This window comes from Stegodyphus dumicola, chromosome X1, assembly GCF_044657685.1.
Source record: "Stegodyphus dumicola isolate Sdum_Otavi_A_Nest chromosome X1, ASM4465768v1".
Classification (NCBI taxonomy): Eukaryota; Metazoa; Arthropoda; class Arachnida; order Araneae; family Eresidae; genus Stegodyphus; species Stegodyphus dumicola.
The window spans coordinates 102,402,013-102,428,781 of record NC_140780.1 but is presented as its reverse complement, the minus strand read 5'-3'; the positions used below and the strand labels follow the sequence as shown (position 1 = coordinate 102,428,781).

Genomic DNA, 26,769 nt, shown 5'->3' with positions numbered 1-26,769 from the left:
CAAACAGTTTATGGCCTGTAGGAGAACTGTAGCTCTAGATCATCCACCATACTACCTGATCCTCCTTCAACAGTTCTTGTGTGGCTTGTGTTTGACTTTCACTTGTTTTAATTCAAGTTTATTTAATATTCCTCTTTCCTATAGCCTTATTTGCCCGCAAGGTTTACTCGTTTTAGAATTTATGCAGACGTGGATAGCATGCAGTTTTATTATAAAGTTAGAGGTAAAGCTCATAATTGTGGCAGAGTTTGGCTTGACCATCGAATGTGTGTCGGTTTTTCTGTCTCTTGGCGATTGTCTCTTGCCTCGCATCAGATTGAAAACATCAGCAGAGGCTTGGTTGGTAAGTTCAGAATTTTGAGTTACTATTAGAAATCATCAGCGAAAATTATAGCCTACGTTAAAAGAAATTAGGTATTGTAATTAGAAACAGTTTAAAGAAAATTTGTTTGCCAGAAAATTTGCCACTTTCAGATGACTGGTCTGTTTATGTCTGTTTTTGTTTTCTTGAAGAGTTTATTTTTTCTAGTGGTAAAAAGTCTTTTAAAGAATCGAAGTAACGCCTAGATAATTTGTATTTGATCTAGCTGAGTTTAATTAAACCCCAAATATGTGTTACACCCGAAACTGAAGTCGGATTTCCAGAAGTTCAAAGTAAAGTAACGAGGACTCTCCATGCGATATCGAAAGAGGATTTTGTCCGCAGTTTTCAAGAACCGTACACTCTTTATCAAAAGCGCGTAGCAAACAACGAGCATTACTTCGAAGGAGAATAAAATGTTTTTTCTGAATTTAGGCAAGAATGTCTTTTATGAACATATTCATCGAACTTTATTGTCATACTATATATCACAGATCTATATTTATTATTTATTTTGTGACTGTAAATGATAAAATAGTTTTGTATCTAACTCAGTTGTATGCATTTATAGCATTTTTAGTGTCTTAAGTTTTTTATAGCAATAAACTATGAGATTTGTATGTTAATTCTTGCTCTAAATTGCCTCATATTTCCATCAGTTTTTCCAATATGTTTATTGGAAACAATTTCTTTATGTACAGATCCCCGCTGTTCAGACCAGCATTATGTAAGGTTCAACCACGCGTAATAATAATCATATGACATTCAAAGTGTAGGAAATTACCTCTTCACAGTGATATTCAGGAATGTATTGAACGTCAATCTTTAAAATAAACCAGACATCTTTAAATCATTGAAGAGAGCGAGGATTTAGCGTAAGTGGCATGCATAATTAATTACCCTTTTTAGGGCAGTGAAAATAGCTAATGCATACTTACTAAGAATTAGGTAACAATAATTGCAGGATTTAAGGATAAGAGTTCGTATGTATAGGTATCTTAAATCATCCTAAAAACTCCCACATTTTTATAAATTAGGAATAAATGTGCTTAATTTAATAATTATAAAATATTATGAAATTAAATGTGACACTGATAAACAGCACATTCTGATTTGTATTTATTACTAGTATGCAAATAAAGGCTGTATAGATTTACCTTTTGGAACTCCAGTTGAGCCACTGGTATACATTATAATAGCTAAATCATCAGCTACAGCTCGAGTATATTTTACGTCTGTAAGAAGAAAAACGTAACTTTATTCATGCATTTGAAGGAAGATATTTAATATTCTCTATTTAAATAGGATTCTCTGATATTTACACTCACGTCCATAAATTAAGGATAATAATTAAGGAAGAGTTAGAAGCAAAACAAATTTTACTTATTTGTAAAGCTTATTGATTAAACAAAAGGTAAAAAGCAAAAAAAGATGCTATATGTTTGATATTATTAAAAAAAATTAGCGATTTTTTTCTCCCTGGAGAAAATTACAAAAAAAAACCTATTTACAAAAAACCAATATTACATGGTTGGTATGATTGTTAATACATTGTTTGTCTCCCAGACGATGTAATACAGTCCGTACAACGACTAGGAATGCTGAGTATCAAACTATCGATCTGATCTTGGGGGATATTACACCACTCAAAAAGCAATGCTCTCCGAAGTTCCGGTAGACATGTAGGAGGAGGTTGACGGGCTGCAACTCGTCGGCCAAGCATGTCCCACACGTGCTCTACTGGATTCAAGTCCGGTGACAATGCTGGATAATTCCACTCAGAATAATTCCACACCAAACGAGCACTCCTGCACCACCGTAACGGTGTCATTCAATGATGTTTTCTTGGTGGTAACGGGTATCTGGAGCTCTCCATATGAAAGTACGGCGAGAATCAGACTGCAAGCTAAACCTGGACTCGTCGGAAAACGTCATTCAAGCCCACCGTTGCGGTGTCCACAATGCATGCTCTCTACTCCAGGCTAACCGCAGGCGACAGTGAGTTGCAGTAAGTGGAACGCATCTGACAGGTCTACGAGCATATAGACCAATCTGCCCTAAGCGTCTGTACACGGTCTGCCTTGAAATTGTCGTAACAGTGGCTGAAGAGACAGGTCTGAGGCTGTGCTCCGCCTGTTTCTTTTGGCAGTAACTGCCAAATACCGGTCCTCATTCGGCGTTGTAACTCTGGGGCGACCTGTGCTGTAACGTCTACTCACATTACCATCATCTTGGAATCGTTGCCAAAGCCTGGAGATGACACTCTGGGCAATTCCAAGTTCGTCTGATACTTCCAGTTGGGTACGCCCACATTCCAGACGGCCGATAATTCTACCACGTAAAACATCATCCAAATGCGTCCTTTGTGTCACAACTATTCGGTTATTGCACTGAAATGCTTATAAAGCGCCTGCGAACAATTTTACTTCTTTGCCTGTATTCCTTATATATCACTCTCTTACACTCTCGTCATTGTGACGTACCATCGGTGTCATCTGGTTACTTCCTGAAATTTGCATATGATTCTTGAAGATGTGTGTAGTGATTTTACAGGTGATATATTTATTTTAGAGTTCGATTTCCGCGTGACTCCGAATAATCCTTAATTTATGGACATGAGTGTAAATGAGAGCGAATTATATTAGCTAACTAGATCCTCTCGTTTGACATTTTTAAAGCTAGTTAGATTATCATATCGTCTCATATTTATCAGCAACTGGTATTGAAAACGAAACCTGTTTTCCGCTATGAACTTATAAGGTATTTCTCTCGCCTTCTTAGCATGCCTTCGTAGTGTAGTGGTCAGCACTCTGGGCGCCTATTCCAAAGGTTTTGTGGTTCGATTCTCGGCAAAGACGTTGCTCATTTTTCAAGCCTCCTGCTTCAAAAAAAAAAATCCTAATGTCTCTACAGTGGCGTCCGAACTGAAAGGGTGGTGGATCATGAATTTTCACACCCAGAATTTGGCGATTGGGTCCCCTAAAAACCCCATTCGCCCCTTTAAAAGGGGGAGTATATAAGGTATTTCTCCGCCTTCCTAGCGTGCCTTCGTGGTGTAGTGGTTCTGCAAGCTGAGCCGGTATTCAAGAGGTCCGTGGTTCGATTCCCGGCGAGGGCGTTGCTCATTTTTCATGATTCCTGCTTCCAAAAAATACTTAAGGTCTCTACAAACTGAAAGTTGAAAAAAAAATGTGTTAAGTTTCACGAAAGTATAAATTAAGGTAGAACTTCCGTCAAATTTTGGCTTATGTAGTGCATGCTAGAACTTTGCTGTTTAAAGATTAAAAAAGGTTTAACCTCTTCATGCACTCAACCGAGTTAGCTCGGTTACAGCCAATTAGATTATTTCCGCGCACCCGAGTAAATACATTCAAGAATTTAGCCCCCCCCCCGGAAATAGGGGTTGAGTTAAAATAAAGAATAAAAAAATTGGCAGAAAGAAAACCACTTTCTGAAATTTTTTGGTGCATTTAAGGGGTTAACTTTGCTTCTATGAGAGAAATTTGTTATTTTAGTCAACCATGAAGCTGAGATTCATCATTATGTTCTCATCTCATAATAATTGATTTGATCCTTCCATTATTTTAAGGCTTGATGTTGCACACACATTTATTTCCTTAACTTTTTTCTTTTGTTTTAACAAATAACTAAGGACATTTCTGTTAATTTAGTTTCATAACATGGTGAAGATGATAACATACGAACACTCTTTTTACTGCGGTAAAGGATTTTCATAAAATTTTCTTGATTGTTCATTTTGTTTGGTGTAAAGTATCAGCAAAAGAGTTAATTTAGAATTTAATTTGGTTAATTGGAATTGTTCTGCTTTTCCTTAATTCGAATAAACCAATTTAGTTTGGATTTCCCATCAACTGTTGCTTTTTCTTCAAGTAGTTTATCTGTTAAGCATTATTTCAAAAAGATTTATATTTAAAAAAGCAAATTTGATTTTTTATTGCAAATTTAAATAACACTATTATGAAATGAACTCTTATTCTATCAGATTGTAAATAAATCAGTTTCTGATTCTTACCTGAAAGCGTTTTTCCGTTTTCCTCCATTTCAGAGAAAGAAATGAGTTTTACACTTGAAGGCAGATTCTCTGTTGATGGAGATGAAAGACCTTCCATATAAATTATATGAGTAACTGCAGGTACTCGATGTAAAATGCTCTAAGATAATATTGATACATAAAAATAAAAATCTGATATGATATGAGATTCATTATTAAAAGAATTTCAAAATTTCATAATCATTTTTACGTTTACCATTAATTAAAAAATTCTGGATTGCATTTGCAAATGCAACTATTTTATTAAATAGCATTCATACTTTTTTTTACTTCAGTTAAAAGACCTTGCATTGTAGCAGAAAAAGGAATATTCTTATTAACGATATACAACTAATAAAGAACCAAGTTTATATTTTTAGAAAGCGAAAATTTATAATGTTTAACTTTTAACAAACTAATTCTAAATAATAAATTCAATTCTGATATAATTGGGAATCACCGTTTCGAAAATATTTTTTTTTAGTTTTCCTCTTGAAGAGCATTTATTGTTGAAAACAAAGAATTTCCCTAATATAAAGCAGTAAAGTAGATAATTGTTATTTTTGTTTAAAAAAAGTCGCTTAGTAAGTGTTTTTTAAGTTTTTTCGTTCCTCATTGTAGAAATATTTTAATGATATCTGAGAAGACTTGTGTATTCTGATTAAACTGTTCCAAATTACATGAAACAACGTTTTAACAAGTCTAGAGCCTTTTTTCTGTTTTTTTGTTTTTTACATTTTTTAAAACTTTCATATCTAAACATCCAGGCTTTATAGATATGTTTACGATTATTTCGAGTACTACCTTGGGCATCATAGTTTGCTGCACTTTAAATGCATTAACACTTTTAGTATAATTCAAGCATGGCATACCAGTTGAATAATTATTCCAAATATAAGAGTTCTGAAAATTTACTTTTACTATACCTTTAGTTTAGGTAGCAGTTCCACTGAAGTTATTATATGTGTCACTTCTGTTTCCGTAATTCCATGAATTAAGCCGTCTTCTCCAAGTGTGGCGTACAATGTCACAACTAAATTCGATTGCAAAAAAGAAAGGGATTACGAGGATAGAAACATAAAAGTAAAAAATCTAAAATGTCAGAAATTCTATACATCCGAAAGTTAACTTACAAAAAGAAAAAATAATAACTGCACTTAATGAAAGTTTGTTTTAAAATGCTTCTTTTGACCATGAGTAACTTTAACATGGACGCATATCCTTATGCTCATCATACACTGTTCTATTGTACATTTCTAAAATGTAGACTAAGAGAAAAATTCAGATTTTGGTGAAATTAAAAGATTTAGATACTAGCGTCTAACAGCGGAAAGAATCGTCTAATATATTTGTTATTAATAACATAATTAGTGACTAGAACTGATCGCTTGTTCTTTGTAGGAATTTTTTTAAAAACCTTTTAAGAATTTTGGTTTAGAAATATAAGAAAATGAAAGTCATTTCTAAAACAGGAAGAACTGCTGACAACATAAGGTAAAGCATTTTGCATTGTAGTTTTTGAATATGAGATTCACTCGCAAAAACCTACATAAGACAAATCTAACTGAGGATGAGATGTAATATACTCTTGAAGATCAGTAACTTGCAGAAAGAACGCTCTTTTTAAAAAATTTCTTGAGACAATTATGTTACTACTTTTGCTAGCACTTGACTTTTCTTAACGGTAATTTTTGGTTCTTACTCGGTCCTGGTCTTGTTTTCCAGTACACTCATATCTACAATGCAGAGATTATGCAAAATTTATTTACCTGAGAATGACACTTAATGAGAGTTTTGATATTTAATGAAGGAATTAGCTTTGATATTTGACTGTAACTAATGAACAGCGCGAACTGCTTTCTGACTGAAAAATTTGCTCACCGCTATTAAATTCTTTCTGTCTGTGTCTTTTCTCACAGGTTAGTTTGTAGAAACTAATAAATAAAACTTGGTAGAAACTAGTAAGTGAGTTAAAACTGGTTTAAAATAATCAGACTTCATGTGTTTGTTCGATTAGGTTTTGGTTTATTTAATAATGGCAAAGCACACTAGGGCTATCTGCCTAAGTGGGAATGCCTTCGTGTAGGCACTTTCTAAGGGAACTGGCTCGTGTACACGTTACACATGGGGAAAACCACGAAAACGCCAATGCAGCCAGCCCGTTCGTGGAATTCGAACCGAACTACCAGTGTTCAGCGACTTTACCGCTCGGCCGCTGGTGGGCCTGTTCGATTAGGAAAGCGAACTCTATTTGTTGTCTGTTTGAGGACCTCTGTTTTTTCCTCAAGCAAACGGTACTATTGCTCTGTGTTGTAATTTGTTTGCTATGTTTGCGGAATAATAACATGATAAATAAATTTTAGTTATTTATTTTGTTTTGTATGTCATTGCTTCTCTTGCTGGCGACAATTTTCTGCAACACTGAAAATGGCTTAAGCTAGGCCTTGGATTTAAATCAGATTTGGCACTAGAAATTCTACTTTGAAGCTAGAGAGATGATCAGTATTACTGTCTTTTTAATGCAGGACTCACATGAGATGATGACCTAGAATAATTAATAAATCCCACATCTGCTTCGATCAGAGCATAATGATATTCAAACATGCCTAAGTTAGTATTACTATTATAGTAGAGCAGCTCTTTTTTTTTTTTTTTTTTTTTTTTTTTTTTTTAACTTTCATTTTTATTTTCCAAACAATCAGCCAGGACTTTTATGCACTTATATATATTTGATGGAGTTGTGCACTCAAAGTTAAAAAGCATTTTGAGTAAATATCGCAGTATCGTGAACACACATGATAAGTGTTAGGTATATGTGGTATATAATTAACAGGGCTACTAAATAGCCTAGGAGTAAGTGAAGAACCCTATGAAGCGCTGACCGGCATAGGGTATGTAAAGTATGCGTTGCGTAAACCAAGAATAAAGTGTCTATTTTTTAGGCAAGAACTAATTTAAGTGTGATGTAGTCTGCGTGGAATCCTAATGATTCGTGTATATGTATACACTCTTTTGGAAAAAGAAGGAAGCACTCTTAAAATAATCCCATCATCTTGAAGTTTTGTGTGCAAATTCCTTCATACCAAGTATTTAAGTGATTAAATTTTCAGGGCCAGTGTATGTTAACTGCACTCATAGCGCGCATTTCTACCACGCAGTTAACATCATATAAAACAGATAACAGATCCGGACGATTTATCTTTTCTCGTTCTCGGCGTTGTAGTTCCCTGAAGACAAAACCAATAATGCCATTACGATGTTGTCGAAGACTTTATAGACAATTGGACCACTTTGAAAGTGTTCGCATAGTAGGGATGCGTAAAGCGGGCTAATCATACCGAGCAATACCTGTACAGAATACCGATACGTGTCATACCGAAATGGGTTGTCACTTGCACCTTATGGCCATGACTGTGCAAAGGTACTCATCGGCGGAATCAACGCTCGAAGGCGAAGATGCATAAATGCGAGGCAAGATCAGATGACTCGTGAGAGATCCGAACTATCCCAGCTGCATCATTGTCCCCTATCCAGCGTGTTAGAGCCTCTTCCATACTACACGGGGCATCTTCCACCATCTCACGGCGCTTGGTTGAAGCTGAGTTGCCCTCACACCAACCTTTAAGACGTCTGCCTTTAACCACATAGCATTGACAAAGTCATTTGGAGTGGTGTCATAGCCAATCATCATGGTTGCCAGCCGATTAGCATCGCATAGTATTCAATAAAAATTCCTCTTCAGTCTTGGAGTAGATGATCAACGGGTTCGGGTCGCCAGGATCTGCAGTTCCAATCACCCTTGTTTTTCAAAGGCACACAGTCTCTGTATGATGCCTGATGTGATGATGTGGGGTGCTATATCTTATGACAGTAAGTCGGCCCTAATCATTCTACATTTAACTTTAACCGCTCAACTATATATTGATGACATCTTGCAACTATTTGAGTTACGCTACATGACATGCCATCCCGGAGCCCTTTCCCAACAGGAAAATGCTAGACCCCATACGGCTCGCATATCACCGGAATGTCTTCTAGTTGCTGATTGTCTTTTTTGGCCAGTAAGGTCGCCAGACCTTTCGCCAGTAGAACATGTATGGGACATCATAGACCGCCAGATTCAGACATCTCAAAATGTCGCAGAGCTATAATTGAGGAATGCCTAGCAGAATGCCTCGCAGAATGAGATTAGGAATCGTTATCACGCTTTGCCTCAACGTATACATCGTCGCCAGCGGATTTTCATCACTTATTGATTTGAACATTCAGTGTGCAATTGTTAGCCATTGATGGGTCCTATGACCTTGGAATATAGCCATTTCATGATCCGTGTGTGAGTTTTACGCATATCGAATTTCAAAAGCAATAAAAACAATCACTTTCTTCATGGTGCGCCTTTTTTTTTTGTTTGTTTGTTTTGTTTTGTTTTCTGTGTGTGTGTCCATTTTTGCAAAAGAGTGTTTATTAATCGTATCCATTTGTGTTTAAGTTCAATCAACCAGATATAAAGACCTTTGCAATCCCAACGAACAGCGCTCCAACTATTAACTTGTTTTGGAACTCGTAAGAAATACCTTTTACTACCCAGGAAAAGTAATCATACCTTGGCTTATTTGTAGAATGCTTTCGTGGAATCAGAAGAGATAGCTCGCTGTTATTGCTGACATATCCTTTGAAAGATCGCGAACTGTTTTTATTACGAATAGCAGTGCATGCCTATTTAAAATACTCCTATATCCACGGGCCCTCTTTTTCGCGTATTTATTTAATAACGAATCAGTGCATCCCCCATACGTGTTCGCTAGGTGTAAACAGAAGTACATTCTGATAGCAATTGGAAGGTCTATGATTTGAATTTTGGCGATAACAAGCTGATTTTTCAAGTTTCTGAGCTCCAAAAAATTTAATACTTTCTGAAATGGTGACAGAACTAAAATGTGGTGGACGATATTTTGTTACCACAAGTATTTAGTCAACTGAGCCCTTGAAGTGGGAGAAAATATAAGGAATTTCCTCGAGCGTGCTGTTGTGGTGTAACTGGTAAACTATCCAAATAACAGCTGGAAGATCCATCTTTCTAACCTAGCTGATTTCTCACGTTTCTCGGTTCCGTAAAGCCTCATAATTTCTACAACTTGAACCTGCTTCATATTTAAAAAGAATTATATACTTTATTTGTCTATTAAAGGAAATCAACCTAGTTCAAGATATACAACCCCATGCTAATTTAAAAATTCATATCAAATATTTAGTGCTATGCTAAATGCTGGAGATATAGACACCAAAATATGAAAAATAAGTCTCCAATTTAGGTTTTGTTTAAAGTACATTAACATGTATAAATTTTGCGGCCACGCAGAGAATTAAAATGGCATGTACCTGAAAAAATTTTTTAATAACGACGATTCTTTTTTAAATTAATAGTAACACTATATTCTTTGAACACTTAATTAAACTATAATTAAACATGGGCTTAATTTAATGTGTGCATAAAAAATGTTTGTTTGAATTTTGCAGCAAATGTAATCATGTTCCAAATTAATGCAGGACCTTTATAATTATTATTATTACTACTGTTGTTGCTGCTGTTGTAGCCTTATGAAGCAGTCAAAATTATTCGTTATTGTTAAAAAAATTATTATTATTTAAAAAAATTAATAAACTATGCCAAGAAACAAAAATGCATAAAACGAATTCTTACCTGGAATATTTACACTGAAGCAAGCTTGTGCTGTTAGAATGAATTCTATCCTAGTTTCAGCCAAAAGCACTACAGGTTGTCTCGACTGTATTCCTAGTGATAACAAACCTTTGCTAATATGATCAACTCGTTCTTTCACATCATTATATGACAGCCACTTAAATTCCCCGAGACGCAGCTAAAATTAATTGTTTCAAAAGACATTTGAGAAGAAACATGTTGAAAATAACAGTACAAGACAAATTTTTTGATTACATATATTGTTTGCCATTCAACTAAGATATTGATTAAATACAATTTCGAATTTTATATATAGAAATAAATCGTTTTTTTATATGCAATGATTCTTGCTCAAAAGGCGCGAAAATGTGTTTAGCTCATATAATGCCTATTGCAAATTATTTTTGATTATAAGGTTCAAATACAATAGACTTCTGATTAATTGGGCTAATGCGGGAGAGGACATTCCTGGTGAACCCTAAATCATGATAAATTAACAGCAGCTACAAAAATAAGTAAAGAAAAATAACCTATATTATAGCTAATAGAAAATAACAGTAAAAATTTACCAGTATTTTTAATTAGTTAATTTGTAAAATAGGTTTATTATGTAAATTAGATCAGCATTCAAACCAAGAAAAACTCAGTTAAAACAGAAAAAACAATGCTTTTGTTAATATTACTCTTAAATTTCGAGGCAATTCCGACATACTACTAATCGATGAGAAACAGAAGTTTTATATCTGCACACTACGCACTTAATTTTCTTTTCAGCTTTAGCAAATTATATTTAATGGATGATTTAGCAATATTTACGTATCCCAGATTATATGCAATTAAATTACACTCTGTGGTGGATAAAAACCACTTCCTAAATATTATGTTATCATTGATTCTATCTCACGTATATTCTTCTCCTTTTTATATTGCCCGTAGAAATTTTACTTCATTATGATGGTTTGTGAAAGTAATTTTTCCGTCTATACTCAATTAACGAATTTTAATCTTTTTTTAGACAAGACCTTGTTAATACGAAACCCGATTTATCCTTTCCCGGTTAATCGTCAGATATCTGTACTTATTTCTGAATATTCTCAGCATAATTGTGGCAATTTAATTTCGATAAAAATTTTCTGTGTAAAAATATCTAATATCACTGTTCGAAGACCGCGATAACATCTGTCTTTGATCCTTAAATTTTTAATGTTTGTTTCATTTTCATAAGCATAACAACAGAGAAAACTATTTAAAAAAGCAAACTTTCAACTTCTTTGAAGATTCTTTGACGATAAATAAGGAAGATATAAACCATGTAAGCAAATATGTTAAGAAAGTATAATATAAATTTAGGGCAAAAGCATTGTAAAACTGAATGGAAAAGGCAATTAGTTAAGCTACGTCCTTCCACCGAAATATAATCCAACTAGGGTTTCACATCTATGATGACTTTTTTTTTTTTTTTTTTTTCTAAATTAAAATTTTACAGACTCCTTGGAATTGTTCCATGAGTTTTGAAAAGTTGACAGTGTAATTTGTATGTTTAGAACGTTTTTACTTTTTAAGCAATTTGAAATAAATAAAGGATGACTGTTTCTTTTGTACAACTAATATATTTTCTTATAAAATTTACTATTATTATTATTTACATGTTCCCTCCCTAAAGGCACTACACGGAAGGGGATTGAACCTTCATTGAAGATTTTCTAAGGGAAACTGGCGTTATACATGGGGAAAACCACAAAAACGCCCATGCAGCCAGCCCGTTCGTGGGATTCTAATTTCGGATCGAACTAACAGTATGCAAGGACTTTACCGCTCGGCCGCTAGTGGGCCTTAAAAACTAACTAGATATTAAATTTCATTTTATATAAGAAACACAACATTTTTAGTTAAAATTTTAACACCAAATTTTTACATTTTAATAATAGTTTTAAAAAATTGACAAGTATTATATTTAACACTAAGGTTATTTTTCAAATTTTTTAAAAAATAAGCCTATTATGCAAATGTTTTGTTGACGTCAAGAGAACTAAGTGTTTCTATGGAGCGTTAAACGCATATTATTGCAAGCTGCAAGTTCTTTTGCTACGGATAATTTCGATTATTGTTTCAAAACCAAGCATAAACACTATTTAGATGAGGAAGTGAAAAAGGGTACTGCCGCAGTTTTAAACGGAATTTCATAAAACAGCATATTTCATGGTTTTGAATTTTTCATAAAACACTGTAAAAAAAGTATAAGTCCCTGTGAAATACTCTACTTTGAAAAGAGAAAAATACAGAACACGTGGAGTCATATAAAATATTGTTACGGTTTTTGTATTTATTTAGAGATGTTTAGTAAAATTTTTAATTAAAATTGTTTTATATTCCCGTGCAATGCAGGAAATTATTTGAGGAGAAAACTACGCCGGAGAAAAAAATTAATATACAGGAGCACCTGCATTTAATAAATAGATATCTCGTAATTGTACTCTTTTGGTATCCAGAAAAATCGAGAAGGTTCTCTTGCATAGTTAAAAAGTTTATAAAAGCTGGAGGAAAACACCTCAATTCAGTTGTTTGATAACTTATTTAGAAAACTGTTGTTGTTTACTGTAGCGATCGGATTAGCTTTCTATGCGTTTCTCTGTTTTGAAATGCATTCTGTAAAACGTTTTTAGTAGTTTAAAATATAACTGCTGTGAGATATTTCGATATTGTACGAATATCTCTGAAAATATTTCAGCATTTCGTTTTATTTGTTGTGATAAGAATCAATTTTCTTCGCTTTTCATCTGACTTTTGCATTCAATTCATTACGAACCCGTATGCACGCAACAAATACGAATAAGTCAAGTGACAAGTAGAGTAATTTGATTCTGAATAAAAAGATCCGTATTAAACATTTTTAATCTGCTTATGTAATTATTTTTTAAACAGCAGGTGATTGTTTCTTGGGACAATGACCGACGCAGCTCCTTCAAACTTTCACGGTAAAGAGAACAAAGTTTCTCAATGCTTCACATGAAGTGCCTTTTTCTTTCTTCATTTGGTTCAATCTCCATTGCAAATACAGGAGCACGTACATTTAATCGAGAAGATTCTCTTGCGTGATTAAACAGCTTATAAAAGCTGGAGCAAAACATCTCAATTCAGTTGTTTGATAACTTGTTTAGAAAACTGTTGTTGTTTACTGGTCGGATTAGCTTTCGATACGTTTCTCTGTTTTGAATTGTGTTCCAGAAAACGTTTTTAGTAGTTTAAAATATAACTACTGTGAGATATTGCGATATTGTACGAATATCTCTGAGGATATTTCAGCATTTTGTTTTATTTGTTGTGATAAAAATAAATTTTATTTGCTCATCATCAGGCTTGTGCATTCAACTTATGACGCACACTACACTTTTTGGTGTCAGAAGTGGGATTTGAATGCCAATCACAACAGCGATGGAAGAACTGTTAAGGCAACTCATGGCAGCTTTTGCTGCGTTTAAAGAAGAGATGAAAGATTCCGTTAAAGAAGAGATGAGGCGGGTCACGAAAAATGGTAGCTGGTCAAGTATCTGTTAAAAAAGAAATGAAGGCTGTTCGAGAAAGATTGAAGCAGGTCAAGGGGAAATGAAAATAGAAATTACCTGCGTAATAGAAAACAAATTCGAGGCTATGGAAGGCAGAACTGAAGCTGTTGAAAATATAAAGTTGGACACATTGTAGAAAGAGTTTCTTCTGTAAAAGAACAAATAGAAGAAATGGTTTATTCTGTAAAACAACAAGCAGAAGATAGAGCTTCTGCCGTTGAATAACAAATTGATGACATTGTTGCTGCGATCGTCAAGAAGTTGATACCTTGAAGAAATTCGTAGCGATGGCAGGGAGCAGTAGTGGTGATTTAAAATTTTTACCTTTGCCTGCTCGTCTGTCTCTGAAGCTAACCACGTATGATGAGAAGACCTCCTGGCAAGTATATAGACACAGTTTTCTGTAGTTGCGGATGCGAATGGATGAGATTCCCAAGCTAAGGACTGTCCTCTCACCGCTTCTTTGAGAGCAGACGCTGCGGATATCCTTCAAACTCTTCCAGAAAACCAAAGGCTAGCTTTCGAAGCTTTATCCGGCAAATTGGAGCTGCGCTTCGGCGAGCAATGTTTAAAAGACTACAGCAGGCTTCAATTAAAGTCCCGTCAACAGAACCCCACCGAAACACTCCAGGAGCTCGCCACAGATTTTGAAAGGCTGTCTCACATCGCCTTTTCGGAGTGCCAGACAGAAACAAGAAAAAACCTGTCCCTGGAATACTTTATCGACGGCATCCGGGATCCTGATACAGAAAGCTCTGCGATGTTAAAGATTTAAAACGCGCTCAACTGTACGCCATCAAATTCGAGGTAGCCCAGCAAGCAAGTAGTAGATATCGGTACCCAGTCAGAGCTGTGCGAGTCCACGAGCCAGTGAATCAGTTGATGGCTCGTTTAGAAGATTTATCCAGACAAGTCAATGCTTTGATACGGAGTAGGAGTGAGAACAAAGGGGCTCTAAGGTGTTGGAAATGTAGTAATGAAAGCCACATACGACAGCATTGCAGAACACCGCAATAAACGGATGATAAAATAAAACTAATCCAGTGAATGCTTTTAGACGGAATATTGGTGAAAAGAAACCGACACTAAAGTGCTGTTACTTCGGTGTTGTAGGCCACATACAAAGGAACTACAGAACACCCCAGAGCGTGGAAAATAAGACAGACCAGTTAAACGAACAATTAAATGCCATGACACGGAAAAGGACTGACCAGAAGCCAAAGTGTTGGAACTGCGCAGCTGAATGCCACGTACAAAAGAACTGCGGAAAACCACAGAGTACGGAAAATGAGACCATTTCCCAACAACGACGCAGGAAGCAAATTAATGATCATATCGCGGAGCGGAATTTGAAAGATAGTGAAAAACCCCATTTTAAAACGCTCAAGATTTCTGCAGTGAGCGGCGGCAGTAACGGACTATCCATCGATGGCTATATCGATGGAATTTCTTGCAATATGATTGTTGACACAGGAGCTAACGTTAGCATCATTCAGAAACATTTAGCTCAACAGTTTCAACACAAACTCATTTAGACGCCATCCTGTGTTGCTTTCCAGACTGCGTCTCGTGATAAAATAGACATAGATGGGAAGTTAAACGGGAATATCATGTTTAGAAGTGCCGCTTACCATCACACGCCACATGTATCCTTGCATACTCGGACTGGACTTTTTAAGGAAATACAATTTTTCCTTGGACTTCAAAAACAAAAAACTGCTTTCAGCGTCAGAGGACATAACTATCCATCATCAGAAGGGATCCGCACCTGGAAACGCCGACGTCTTGTCTGAAGGACCCTGCTCAGAAAGCTGCCGAATGAATGAAATCATACTACGATCGAAGAGTGACAGCAGACTACAAGCTATTCTGCATCCCAGATGCTTTTCGGTCAAGACCTTCGTCTGCCTTGTGACCTCTGTTTGATCGAAACTCCAGATGCGCCTTCATCGCCTGAGGAATACATCCAAGATGTCCAGGCCCGGTTTGAAGTGATGTGCCGTTTTCTGCACGAAAGCGAGTCAAGGTGAAGACCAGATACAACACCAGAGCTACTGGACATCGTTTCAACGAAGGAGAGAAGGAAGGCTTGTGGAACCCGATTGGACGGAAAGGACTCAGTTCTAAATTACAGTCACCTTGGGATGGTCCTTACACAGTCCTAAGCAAACTGAACGACATCGTGTTTCGGATCCGTAAGCCATTGAACTCTAAACCTAAAGTCGTTCATTACGACGGGTTAGTGCCTTACTATGGCCATAGTACGTAGTGTATATAATTGTTAATAGCATAAATGTATGGTCCTTTTTGCTTCTAAATTTGTATTTGATTTGATTTGTATTTAGTGTTTGATAGTCTTTGATACGTTTTAAGTTACATATTGCAATTATTGTTTATATTGCTATTGTAATGTAATGTTTATTATTGCATTTATGCCTTATTTGTAAGTTTGGCTTCCTGTCCAGGCATTGTACTGCCCGGGAGGTTCAGTCCTTGGGAAGGGGGCATTGTTACGGTTTTTGAATTTATTTAGCGATGTTTAGTAGAATCTGTAATTAAAATTGTTTTATATTCCCGTGCAACGCAGCACGAGACCTATTTGAAGAGAAAACTACGCTGAAGAAAAAAATTAATATACAGGAGCACCTGCATTTAATAAATAGATATCTCGTAATTGTACTCTTTTGGTATCCAGAAAAATCGAGAAGGTTCTCTTGCATAGTTAAAAAGTTTATAAAAGCTGGAGGAAAACACCTCAATTCAGTTGTTTGATAACTTATTTAGAAAACTGTTGTTGTTTACTGTAGCGATCGGATTAGCTTTCTATGCGTTTCTCTGTTTTGAAATGCATTCTGTAAAACGTTTTTAGTAGTTTAAAATATAACTGCTGTGAGATATTTCGATATTGTACGAATATCTCTGAAAATATTTCAGCATTTCGTTTTATTTGTTGTGATAAGAATCAATTTTCTTCGCTTTTCATCTGACTTTTGCATTCAATTCATTACGAACCCGTATGCACGCAACAAATACGAATAAGTCAAGTGACAAGTAGAGTAATTTGATTCTGAATAAAAAGATCCGTATTAAACATTTTTAATCTGCTTATGTAATTATTTTTTAAACAGCAGGTGATTGTTTCTTGGGACAATGACCGACGCAGCTCCTTCAAACTTTCACGGTAAAGAGAACAAAGTTTCTCAATGCTTCACATGAAGTGCCTTTTTCTTTCTTCATTTGGTTCAATCTCCATTGCAAAATCATACAATTTTTATGTTTTTTTCCTCTAACTTCTTGCAAAGTTAAAGGTTTTTTTACCTTCTTCTTCTTCATTATCACTGCTTTCACTCGGCTGGTATAATAAGATCATCCAGTTCTTCAGTCTTCATTTCTCGATTAATTCTTTGGCTTCTTCCTTATCTGAAAATAAGGAAGATTTTGCGCTGCCGGTAAATTTTGCAATTTTTGCGATCTTCTTGCACGATTTATACGATTCTTTGACTCATTTTCAGTCTATGTCTGTCAGTACTTTAAAATTTTTTATAACTTCTGCCTAAAACTGATGTCAGCAATGTTGATGAAGCTATAATTGCAGCTTCATTGTTGATGAAGGAAGATTGAGTTGCGTATGAATGAAATTCTAGCGTTGGAGAAATGAAATGGAAATAATAAAGGTAACGCGTTATAGACAAAATCGCGTTCGGTAAATCCGTACTCGGCAAGGTTTAACTGTAAATGGGAATGTTTACTCAATTATTTAAATTAAGCTCGGTAAGAAAAATGTCATATTTAGATACCAAGTTTCGTAATCCTCATAAATTAAGCAATATCCGGGCAATTAGGCTCAGCATAAAAATTAGGACATCTAACATTTTGTATGATCCAATGATTCATATAATTATGTTCAGTAAAATTTACGCTTATTCTATTCTAAAATTTAGATACAAAAAGCTTGATTCATGTACGACAAAAATCATAGAAAAATTTAATTTCAACTTTGCGACTTTAAAAAAATGTTTCAACTCCAGGAAGCCTTTGTCAGGCGGGGCTTTCTTCAAGAGTTCGGTTAAGAAATAAATTGGGATAATCAGATGCTTTCGTTTACCCTTTTAATGTCACCCACTGACATTTCGTTATGATATACTAGCGTGTAACATTCTTTGATCCATAATTTTGTTACATTCGGTGTGCCAAAAGCGTTTTCACACAAATAATTTATAATTTGTGAAATGATAAACATAGTTAATAATATTCATAGACAGTTTTCGTACTTCAGAATCACAATCTCACAGTCATACAAAAAAATTCTTTGGACTAGAGGTATTTTTCTTCTTTAATTTACACCAATAACCGATATGAGTTGGTTATGTTATAACGTTGCGCGCCTCTAACTAGCACGCAACCAAGAGGTGACTGTGAAAGCTTGTATAAACCACAGAGTCTTATAAAGGGTTTAAGTCCCTTTTTATTCAACGTACTAAATTACAATTGCGTCTTCTTGACGCTTACAAACTGTGCCAACTAGGCAGTCAAAATAAAAATAATAACCTGAAAAGAAAATAAAGACAATATTCTAACTACGAGGCTCTCTAAAATAACTAACTCACCGCGTTTTACAAAAGCCGCAGCTAATTCAGCAGACTTGAAGCTCACTGGAACAATTGCAACTACTTCCCGCCAAGCACATAGGCCGCAACGCGGGGTTCTTTAATTCTCGATTTCTACCTCCGCGCTCGCGAAGTAAGAATAACTCTCTCTCACCGAACTTGTTTCCTTCTATTTAAATCATACTACTTCCGCTGATAATTTGAATTCCTGCGCGTTCTACTCAAATTTACATATTCTGGCATTGGCAGTTCCAGGGGAAAGTACGGATTGACAGGAAAGATAGTTTAAACTTAAAATAAATGTTAGTTAAAATAAATATAAACCCTACATTTGCCGCTGCCAGAATTTGGAAAACTTGGAAGCAGGTCCTACAAACGACCTGTTGTAAGTTTATCTAATTCTGAACTAACTGGCGAAAGCCTCGTTTACACAAAAAAAAATCTTATGTAACAATTAAAATTCTGTTAGTCGTTACAAAGCTTTCTTCTTACAGCAACTTTTCCTGGACTTCATCAATCAATCTTGGTCTTTCCTTCCAGCATCTGGAAGGAATAAGTATCAGTATCTTTCTACATACATTATAATTTACACTTTCTTGACACAATAAATTTTTGTTTTTAACGATTCGTTTTTCTTAGTTATTGCTTACTTCACATTCATTCAATTTTTCAAGCATTAATTTAACTTTACCCTGGCTCTCCACCATGTGTGGTGTCAAACGGGAATATTCGTGTTTTAGTCTTACAACACTTCCCCTAACCACCATGATTTGTTAGAATTCAACAACCAAATAGACACACCTTACTCGACATTCTACAACTCAATGAGCTACTTTAATATTCTTAAAAATTCAAATGTAGGTGGAGAACCCTACAAAACACATTCATTCTAACTTCCCCCTCATTCATCTTTAAACATGCAGGCTTTCGCTCTAAAGCATGACTTTACAGTTTAATACTTAAATTTTGACTTCATTGCTTTTAAGCATTCACTTTTAGCATCTACAATTTTATGCTTCTAGACTAAATTCTACTTTTACATAACATGCAAGTATTTACATACATTTACAAAAGTTTAATACATATGCTTTTTACAATTTACCATAAAATGAATAAGAGAAAATAAATTTTTACTTTACTCATTCTTCGCCAAGCTGGCGGCACTGGAACTAAAGTTCTTATTAGTACAAGAATACGAAGTTATTTTTATCTCCGGCCAAATTTTGGCTTTAACATAACAGAATTAGTCTTTCGACCAACAGAAAATGCTTGTTTTTAGCTTTTACACTTAAAGAAAATAATACTTTTGCCTTAGCTAAATAAAGTAAAACAAAACTAAGTCTCAACCGAGACATATTGACTTTCGTCAAAACATAGAACTTCGTACTTATGCATAACATTTCGGAACAAAAGAGAAAAAAAATTTATAGAAGGTTTTAACTTATCTTTGAGTTTTCGATGCTTGAAACTCCGTCATCCGTTTTTGACAAAATTGATCCCAAGTTAGAGGTGTCATGGATGTCAATCTTCTCCTTGTTGATCTCCGCGTGTCGTCCTCGTTGATCTTTCTTTTGCGTCCTCTACATGCTGGCCTCTTGACGGAGTAATCGTCTGGTTGTTGGCCTTTGCGTTTCTGCCTGGGACGGCTGGTCTTGACGTCCTCCGGTCTGGAGTCCTTGAATTTCTTCTGTTCCTCGTACTTCTGTGCCTCCTGTTGGCGTTTCAGTTTCCGGAACGGCGGCCTTGCTGGCACCTGACACTGTGGCCGTGTGCGCGTTCTCCTTGATGTGTAATTTCTCCTGCCATCTTTTGTAGGTGGTGTTTTCGTCTTTACCACGGTTTCTTTACCCGGTTCATCTGTATTTTTGTTTTTCTTAAACGCCGGAGTTTGAAAATCCTTTTTTCTTTTTGATACCGACGTCCGGGTTGTAGAAGTGCTAGGTCCCTCTTCAGTTCTCCGTTTCTTGGGTGGTGGAATAGTTGTTGCAGTCTCTGTCCCTTCTATTTCGTTTAGACTTGAGTCCTGCAAGAAACTTTTAAGGATTTCAAAATCATTTGGATTATAGTATTTTTTCACCTGGTCGGGACTTGCTTTACAGATTTCCCCTCTCTCGTTTTTAAGATATAAGACTACTCCTTTGATTTCCTGAATTACATAGGGGCCTTCAAACTTTGGAGCTAGCTTTGCCATAAAATTGTCTGGGGCACTTGATAAAGAAAATTTCCGTTTCAACACTTTATCCCCAACTTTAAAATCTGCTTCACGGCGTTTTTAATCATAATAAATTTTCTGCCTATTTCTTGCCGTATCCGAGGTTTTAAGCGCCTGATCAATTAGCTTTTGCACGTCCTTTTGTCTAAATTCCTGCTCTCTTTGTTGCACAAAGAATAATTTATCTAAAGGCGTAATTAACTTTCTGCCTAAAAATAATTCTGCTGGAGTTTTTCCCGTAGTATCATGATGTGCCGTTCTTAAAGCATAAGCTAATTCATTTATGTAGCCATCCCAGCGCTTGTGATGTGTGCTAACGTAACTGCGAATTATTTTTACAATGTTTTTATTAACTCTTTCTGCTATGTTAGCCTGTGGTCTATACGGAACCATTTTGATATGGCGTATATCAAGTCCATTGCATATGTTTTCAAATATTTGACTAATGAATTGTTTTCCGTTATCGCTAATGACTTTTATCGGTGCACCGTATTTTAAAATGTATCTGTGTAAGAATGCATCTGCGACTGTTTTGGCTGACGCGCGTTTAAGTGGAACAATTTCTATCCATTTTGAAAAATGATCTACTATTACTAAAAGAAAACGATTTTTATTTAACTCGCTCTGGGGGAAGGGACCAAGGAGATCTATGCCTAAAATTTCATTCGGAAATGTAGCGCGAATGCTATTTAAGTACCCGGCCGGGCTGTAATTAATATCATTTATTAACTGACATTGATTGCAGGACCTGACATACGCCGTTACTATTTTGTATAATTGCGGGAAATATACCGCCTCGCGTACCCTTTTTAAAGTCTTTCTGACCCCGAGGTGGCCCGCTGTTTTTTTTTCGTGCAACTCCTTCAAAATGCTTAATCGAAGCGAGGCTGGGATGACTGGCTTATACTCAAGATTTTCGTTTGTTGTTTTCGTATAGAATAATAAATTATCTATTATTTCATAGTTTTTTGCTCTATTTCTTATCGCATCGATATCTGTATGCTCAAAGCTTTCGGGGTCTTTCAAATAAGCATAGATATTTCCAAATTCAGGATCAGCTTTCAGTTCAGTAATAACCGTATCTCTAGAATCTAAAATTTTTGAAGTCAACACAGCGCATTTAAGTTCATTACCTTCATCGTCCAGTTTTATACGAGAAAGTGCGTCAGCTACATTGTTTTCCTTACCCGGTTTATATTTTATTGTGATATTATATTCTTGGAGTTTTAAAGCCCATCTTATTAACCTGGGCGTTAGGTTTTTTCCCGAGTAAAGTCTACCAACAGCCGCATGATCCGAAAAGACTGTTACTGGCGATTTGCCGAAATAAACTCGAAATTTGTGTACAGCCATTAATACGGCTAATGTTTCTCTTTCTGTAGCTGTATAATTCCTTTGTGTTTGATTCAATGTTTTACTAAAAAATGCCAGCGGATGGTTATTTTCCATAAGAACCGCACCCACCGCATAGTCTGATGCATCTGCCGCAATTTCCAGGTTTTCGTCCCCCTCAGGGAATTTTAAAACAGGGGCATTAATAAGCGCTTCTTTTAATCTTTCAAAAGCTGTGTTCGCTTCCGCTGTCCACGTAAATTTACTCTTTTTTCTTTTGATTACTAAGAGTGGTTCAACAATATTAGCGAAATCTTTTATGAAAGATCGATAGTAAGAACATAGTCCAAGGAAAGACGAAAGTTTCTTGGCGGTGTTGGGCGGTGGGAAATTCTTAATAGCTTTTATTTTTGAATCTTGCGTTTCTATACCCTTTTGCGAAATTTTATAACCGAGATATTTAAGTTCTTTAGTTGCGAACTTGCATTTTGAGGCGTTAATTGTAAGACCGGCCTCTTTTAATAATTTAAAAACTTGTTCGAGGTCATTAATGTGTTGTTCCAACGTATTACTCGTTATAATTATATCATCTAGATAAATTAAAGTTGATTTTCCTAGGACAGGCTGTAGAACAATGTCCATAGCTCTCTGGAATGTTGATGGGGCCCCACACAACCCAAAAGGCATGCGTAAAAATGCATAAGTGCCCGACTTTGTTATAAACGCGGTTTTATGTATATCTTCGGGTCTCATAGCTATTTGATAGTAGCCAGACGTTAAGTCCAAAGTAGACATATATCTCGTCGATTTGATCTGTCTAATGATCTCGTCTATAACCGGCAAAGGGTAAACTGGAAATTTAGTTATGCTATTTAGTTTTCTATAATCGATAGCAAACCTCCAAGCCCTTTTATCCGAAGGAGGAAACTCGTTCTTTTTCCTACATAGTACGACTGGACTCGCGTATTCACTATTTATGGGCGTTATTATTTTATTCTTTAACATCTCCTGAATATGTTCTTCGATGATTAGGTCTTTTTGTTTATCATAGCGGTAAGGTTTAGTCCTACAAGGTTTTTCGGCATTTAATTGAATCTTGTGAGTCACGATCTGACAGTTTCCCGGTTTTTCTGAAAACAAATGAGAAAAATTACTCACCACTTGCTGTATTGCTTTACTTTCCTGGTCATTCAAATGGCTAAGGTCCAATTCAGGTGTCTCCACCGGTTCCACCACCCTCTGGTCCATCTCCAGCACCACGGAACTATCTTGAAAATTTAATTTGGCCCTCGCGGCCCTTAAAAAGTCCATACCTAAAATAAGAGAGTGTTGCAGGTATTTCACCACAAAAATTAATACTTTGAGATTTTCCTCTTTTATCTGTAAGTTTAATGATACTTTCCCGATGCAGTGACATGTTTTTCCTTGCGCCGCTATAATTTCCGTATTTCTGGTTTTGAATAGTCGTATCCTATAAAAATTCTTTTTGAAGAACTTTTCACTCATGAAATTTTCTTCTGCCCCTGTATCGATGAGGGCTTCTACTGGTACATCGCCAACCAGGACTTGTATAATTGGTAGCTGTGAGTTTTTTACGATGACTGTATTTAGATGTCTAATTGAGGGTTTTTCTAAAACTTCCGGGGTCTGGACCCTCCCTTTCACAGGCCCCTCTAGTCGTTTAAAGCTTTCCTTTCAATCTGTGTCTTCTGGGTACGCGGATGCTTATTTTCAAATTTTCTTTTTGGGCCTTGACCTTCGAGTTTCGATGCGTTAGCTTGATAGTTCTTTCCCCCATATGAGCGATTTCCATTTCTGGTTTCCTCCTTCCTTCTGGTACTTTGAGAATATGTTTCCCCTCTCGCTCTTTCCGCTATTCTGCGATTTTGAAATTTCACCGCCAATTCGAAAAGTTCCTGCAATGTGGTTGGGTTTCTAATTTCAAAGTAGTCTTGAACAGCGGGTAACAATCTTGGTAATATTATTTCAATAATCTCCGCATCGGGTTTCTTGCCATACAGCATATCCGTTAGCTTGATTTTTCGTAAAATAAAGTCCGTCAATTGTGCTGTATCCCGTTGATAGAAACTATATAGCTCGGCTTCCAGCCGTGCGCGATCTTTCACTATGGGGAAGGCCTTTACTAACGATTTTTTGAAATTTTCAAATGTATACGTCGGGCTTCCAAATTCACCTAGAAGAAATTTGCCTATATTTTTCCACCATAGCGCGGCCTGTCCTCTTAGTGCTGATGTGGCGATGGCAACTTTTTGTCTTTCAGGCACAGGGTAGAGCTGAAAGTGGTTTTCTATACCTTCGAGAAATACCGCCACCGAATTTTTTCCGTCGAAATAGACGTTTGGCTTGATTGATGCTCTCAAAGTCTGGACCAGGTATCCAAATCCTTCTAACTGCGTTGTCATTTCTTCGTGTTGTCCAGCGGCTTCCATCCAATTTTCGGCCATTTCAGTTCGATAAGTGTTCGGGCGCCAATATAACGTTGCGCGCCTCTAACTAGCACGCAACCAAGAGGTGACTGTGAAAGCTTGTATAAACCACAGAGTCTTATAAAGGGTTTAAGTCCCTTTTTATTCAACGTACTAAATTACAATTGCGTCCTCTTGACGCTTACAAACTGTGCCAACTAGGCAGTCAAAATAAAAATAATAACCTGAAAAGAAAATAAAGACAATATTCTAACTACGAGGCTCTCTAAAATAACTAACTCACCGCGTTTTACAAAAGCCGCAGCTAATTCAGCAGACTTGAAGCTCACTGGAACAATTGCAACTACTTCCCGCCAAGCACATAGGCCGCAACGCGGGGTTCTTTAATTCTCGATTTCTACCTCCGCGCTCGCGAAGTAAGAATAACTCTCTCTCACCGAACTTGTTTCCTTCTATTTAAATCATACTACTTCCGCTGATAATTTGAATGCTTGCGCGTTCTACTCAAATTTACATATTCTGGCATTGGCAGTTCCAGGGGAAAGTACGGATTGACAGGAAAGATAGTTTAAACTTAAAATAAATGTTAGTTAAAATAAATATAAACCCTACAATGTGCCTCCAATATTGAAGCTTGCCAATGTTTTCTAAAACACATATTTTATAATATTCCATAAATAGGACTGTGTTTTAAAATATATTGATCAAAGACCTTTCATTATAATCCATATAGGAATGTTCTTTACTTTGTGGCGGCCCCGGAATTCAAGAATTCCGACTCTTTCTAATTTGCAACCATTAAGTGGCTCAGCGAAATTTAATCTATTAGCAACGATCTGTTAGTAACGAATTAATCTATTAGTAATCGCGGTAACCTGACTAGTGCCTATAAATGTCTAGAGCCCACGATTAGAAAAAAATTACCAAAAACTTTTTTTTAAATTGATACTTCTTCTTAGTTACGAAGAAATTTAAAATATTTCAATATTTAGTTTATGTGTTTATGACTCTTAAATTTGCAGAAAGTATAACCTCAAATTTTAAAATTAAATATTTCTGTCAATTTTTGCCTTATAGGGGTCAAACGTTTGGTATTTGATTTTTTTTTTTTTTTTTTCAAGGATGTAGGAAAATTTTAAACAGCGTAAAAGATAAATTTCATAGTTAACGAAACTGACTTTTTAAATCTAAAAATGAAATAACATAAAAATAGTTTCCTTATTTAAAGCATATTTGCCATTCCATGTATATGTCTAGAAGCAATAAATAATGGCCGCAAGAGAATTTCATGGGGCACGCGTATAAATCAGTATCTTGATATTTCACAACTTTCCTCCGTAAAAGAAATATACTAAAACTTACCTTTCTAAAGAGCTTTCCAGATTTCAGTTGTTCTTCTTCTTCTCCTAAAACTTCTCTGACACCATAACAGTTCTTTCTGCTATATTTTGCAACAGCTCTTTCAAACAATTCGCCCATTGTTTCTACTCCATTCTCTTCAGCCGTTTGAGGATTGTATGTTTGACGAATATAGCAGCTATAAGGATCAAGATCATCCTCTAATTTTGACTGTAAATGATAAAAACCATTTCCTAGTTTTATATAAAGCAATTAAATTAGAAATTTATGCAATGTTAAAGTCATTTAAATATTGATTGTCTTTTAAAATTGCAATTATTGTAAGCAAAATACTTCACTTTTGAAAAATTAAATTTCTTATTAATGATTAGAAAATTACCGAAATTTCTTTTCCGATAGATCACCAGGAAAAATACCCCCTTTCCAAAAGCAAGAGTTTAATGGGTAATAAATATAACTGACCGACAGGTTAAGAGAATTGTTTCATATGTAGCTGCAGGTTAGTTTCCTATCGCATTAAGACAGAAAATCGAATTGCAAACCTGAATAACAGAAAAATACTGTGCAAAAATTAAAGCTCGGAATTTTTCCTTCCATCAGGTTTGTATGTATCAAACTCCAGGTTGTCTGACAACTAGTAGAATATAGTTAGAATCCGGCTTCGCTGGCTATCGAAAGGAGCATGAATTACAGCAAAAAGACTATTTCCCCACAACTAATGGGCTATTTCCCCACAACTAATGGGCTATTTCCTCACAACTAATGGGCTATTTCCCTACAACTAATGGTAAAATGATTACTCAAGTCGAACTACCTGAAAATTAAACATAAACGTAAAATAAACATAATTATTTTACGATGCGGCACAAATTATGTAGCATTATATCCCAGTGGAAGATTAGTAAGACAAATGAGTTTTGCTTCTCTTCCAGGTGGCGTGACTATCTCCTAAACTGCACCTCTCAGTGAATTGCAGCGCTGCGGGGTGCGAGAAATTCGTGCAGTTTCGAAACACAAAATCTGGCAGATTTATGCGTGTTTAAAAATGTGAAAAAGATCAGTTAAAATATTTTATGTTTCATGAGAAACTAAAGATGTGTATTTAATTCATAAACACGAAAAATATTTTTTTTATT

At 35.7% G+C, this 26,769-nt stretch overlaps 1 protein-coding gene across 1 annotated transcript in view; it reads right to left on the bottom strand.

Annotated features, from left to right (window-relative positions):
- Positions 1 to 26,769, bottom strand: part of LOC118187263 (fatty acid CoA ligase Acsl3-like) — a 120,579-nt gene that overhangs the window by 49,247 nt on the left and 44,563 nt on the right. The window contains exons 3-7 of the mRNA XM_035357453.2: positions 25,637 to 25,843; positions 10,114 to 10,291; positions 5,339 to 5,445; positions 4,395 to 4,533; positions 1,519 to 1,596 (exon numbers count right to left, since the gene is read on the bottom strand). Of these exons, the coding sequence (XP_035213344.2) occupies positions 1,519 to 1,596; positions 4,395 to 4,533; positions 5,339 to 5,445; positions 10,114 to 10,291; positions 25,637 to 25,843 (709 nt within the window). The remainder of the gene's footprint in view (positions 1 to 1,518; positions 1,597 to 4,394; positions 4,534 to 5,338; positions 5,446 to 10,113; positions 10,292 to 25,636; positions 25,844 to 26,769) is intronic.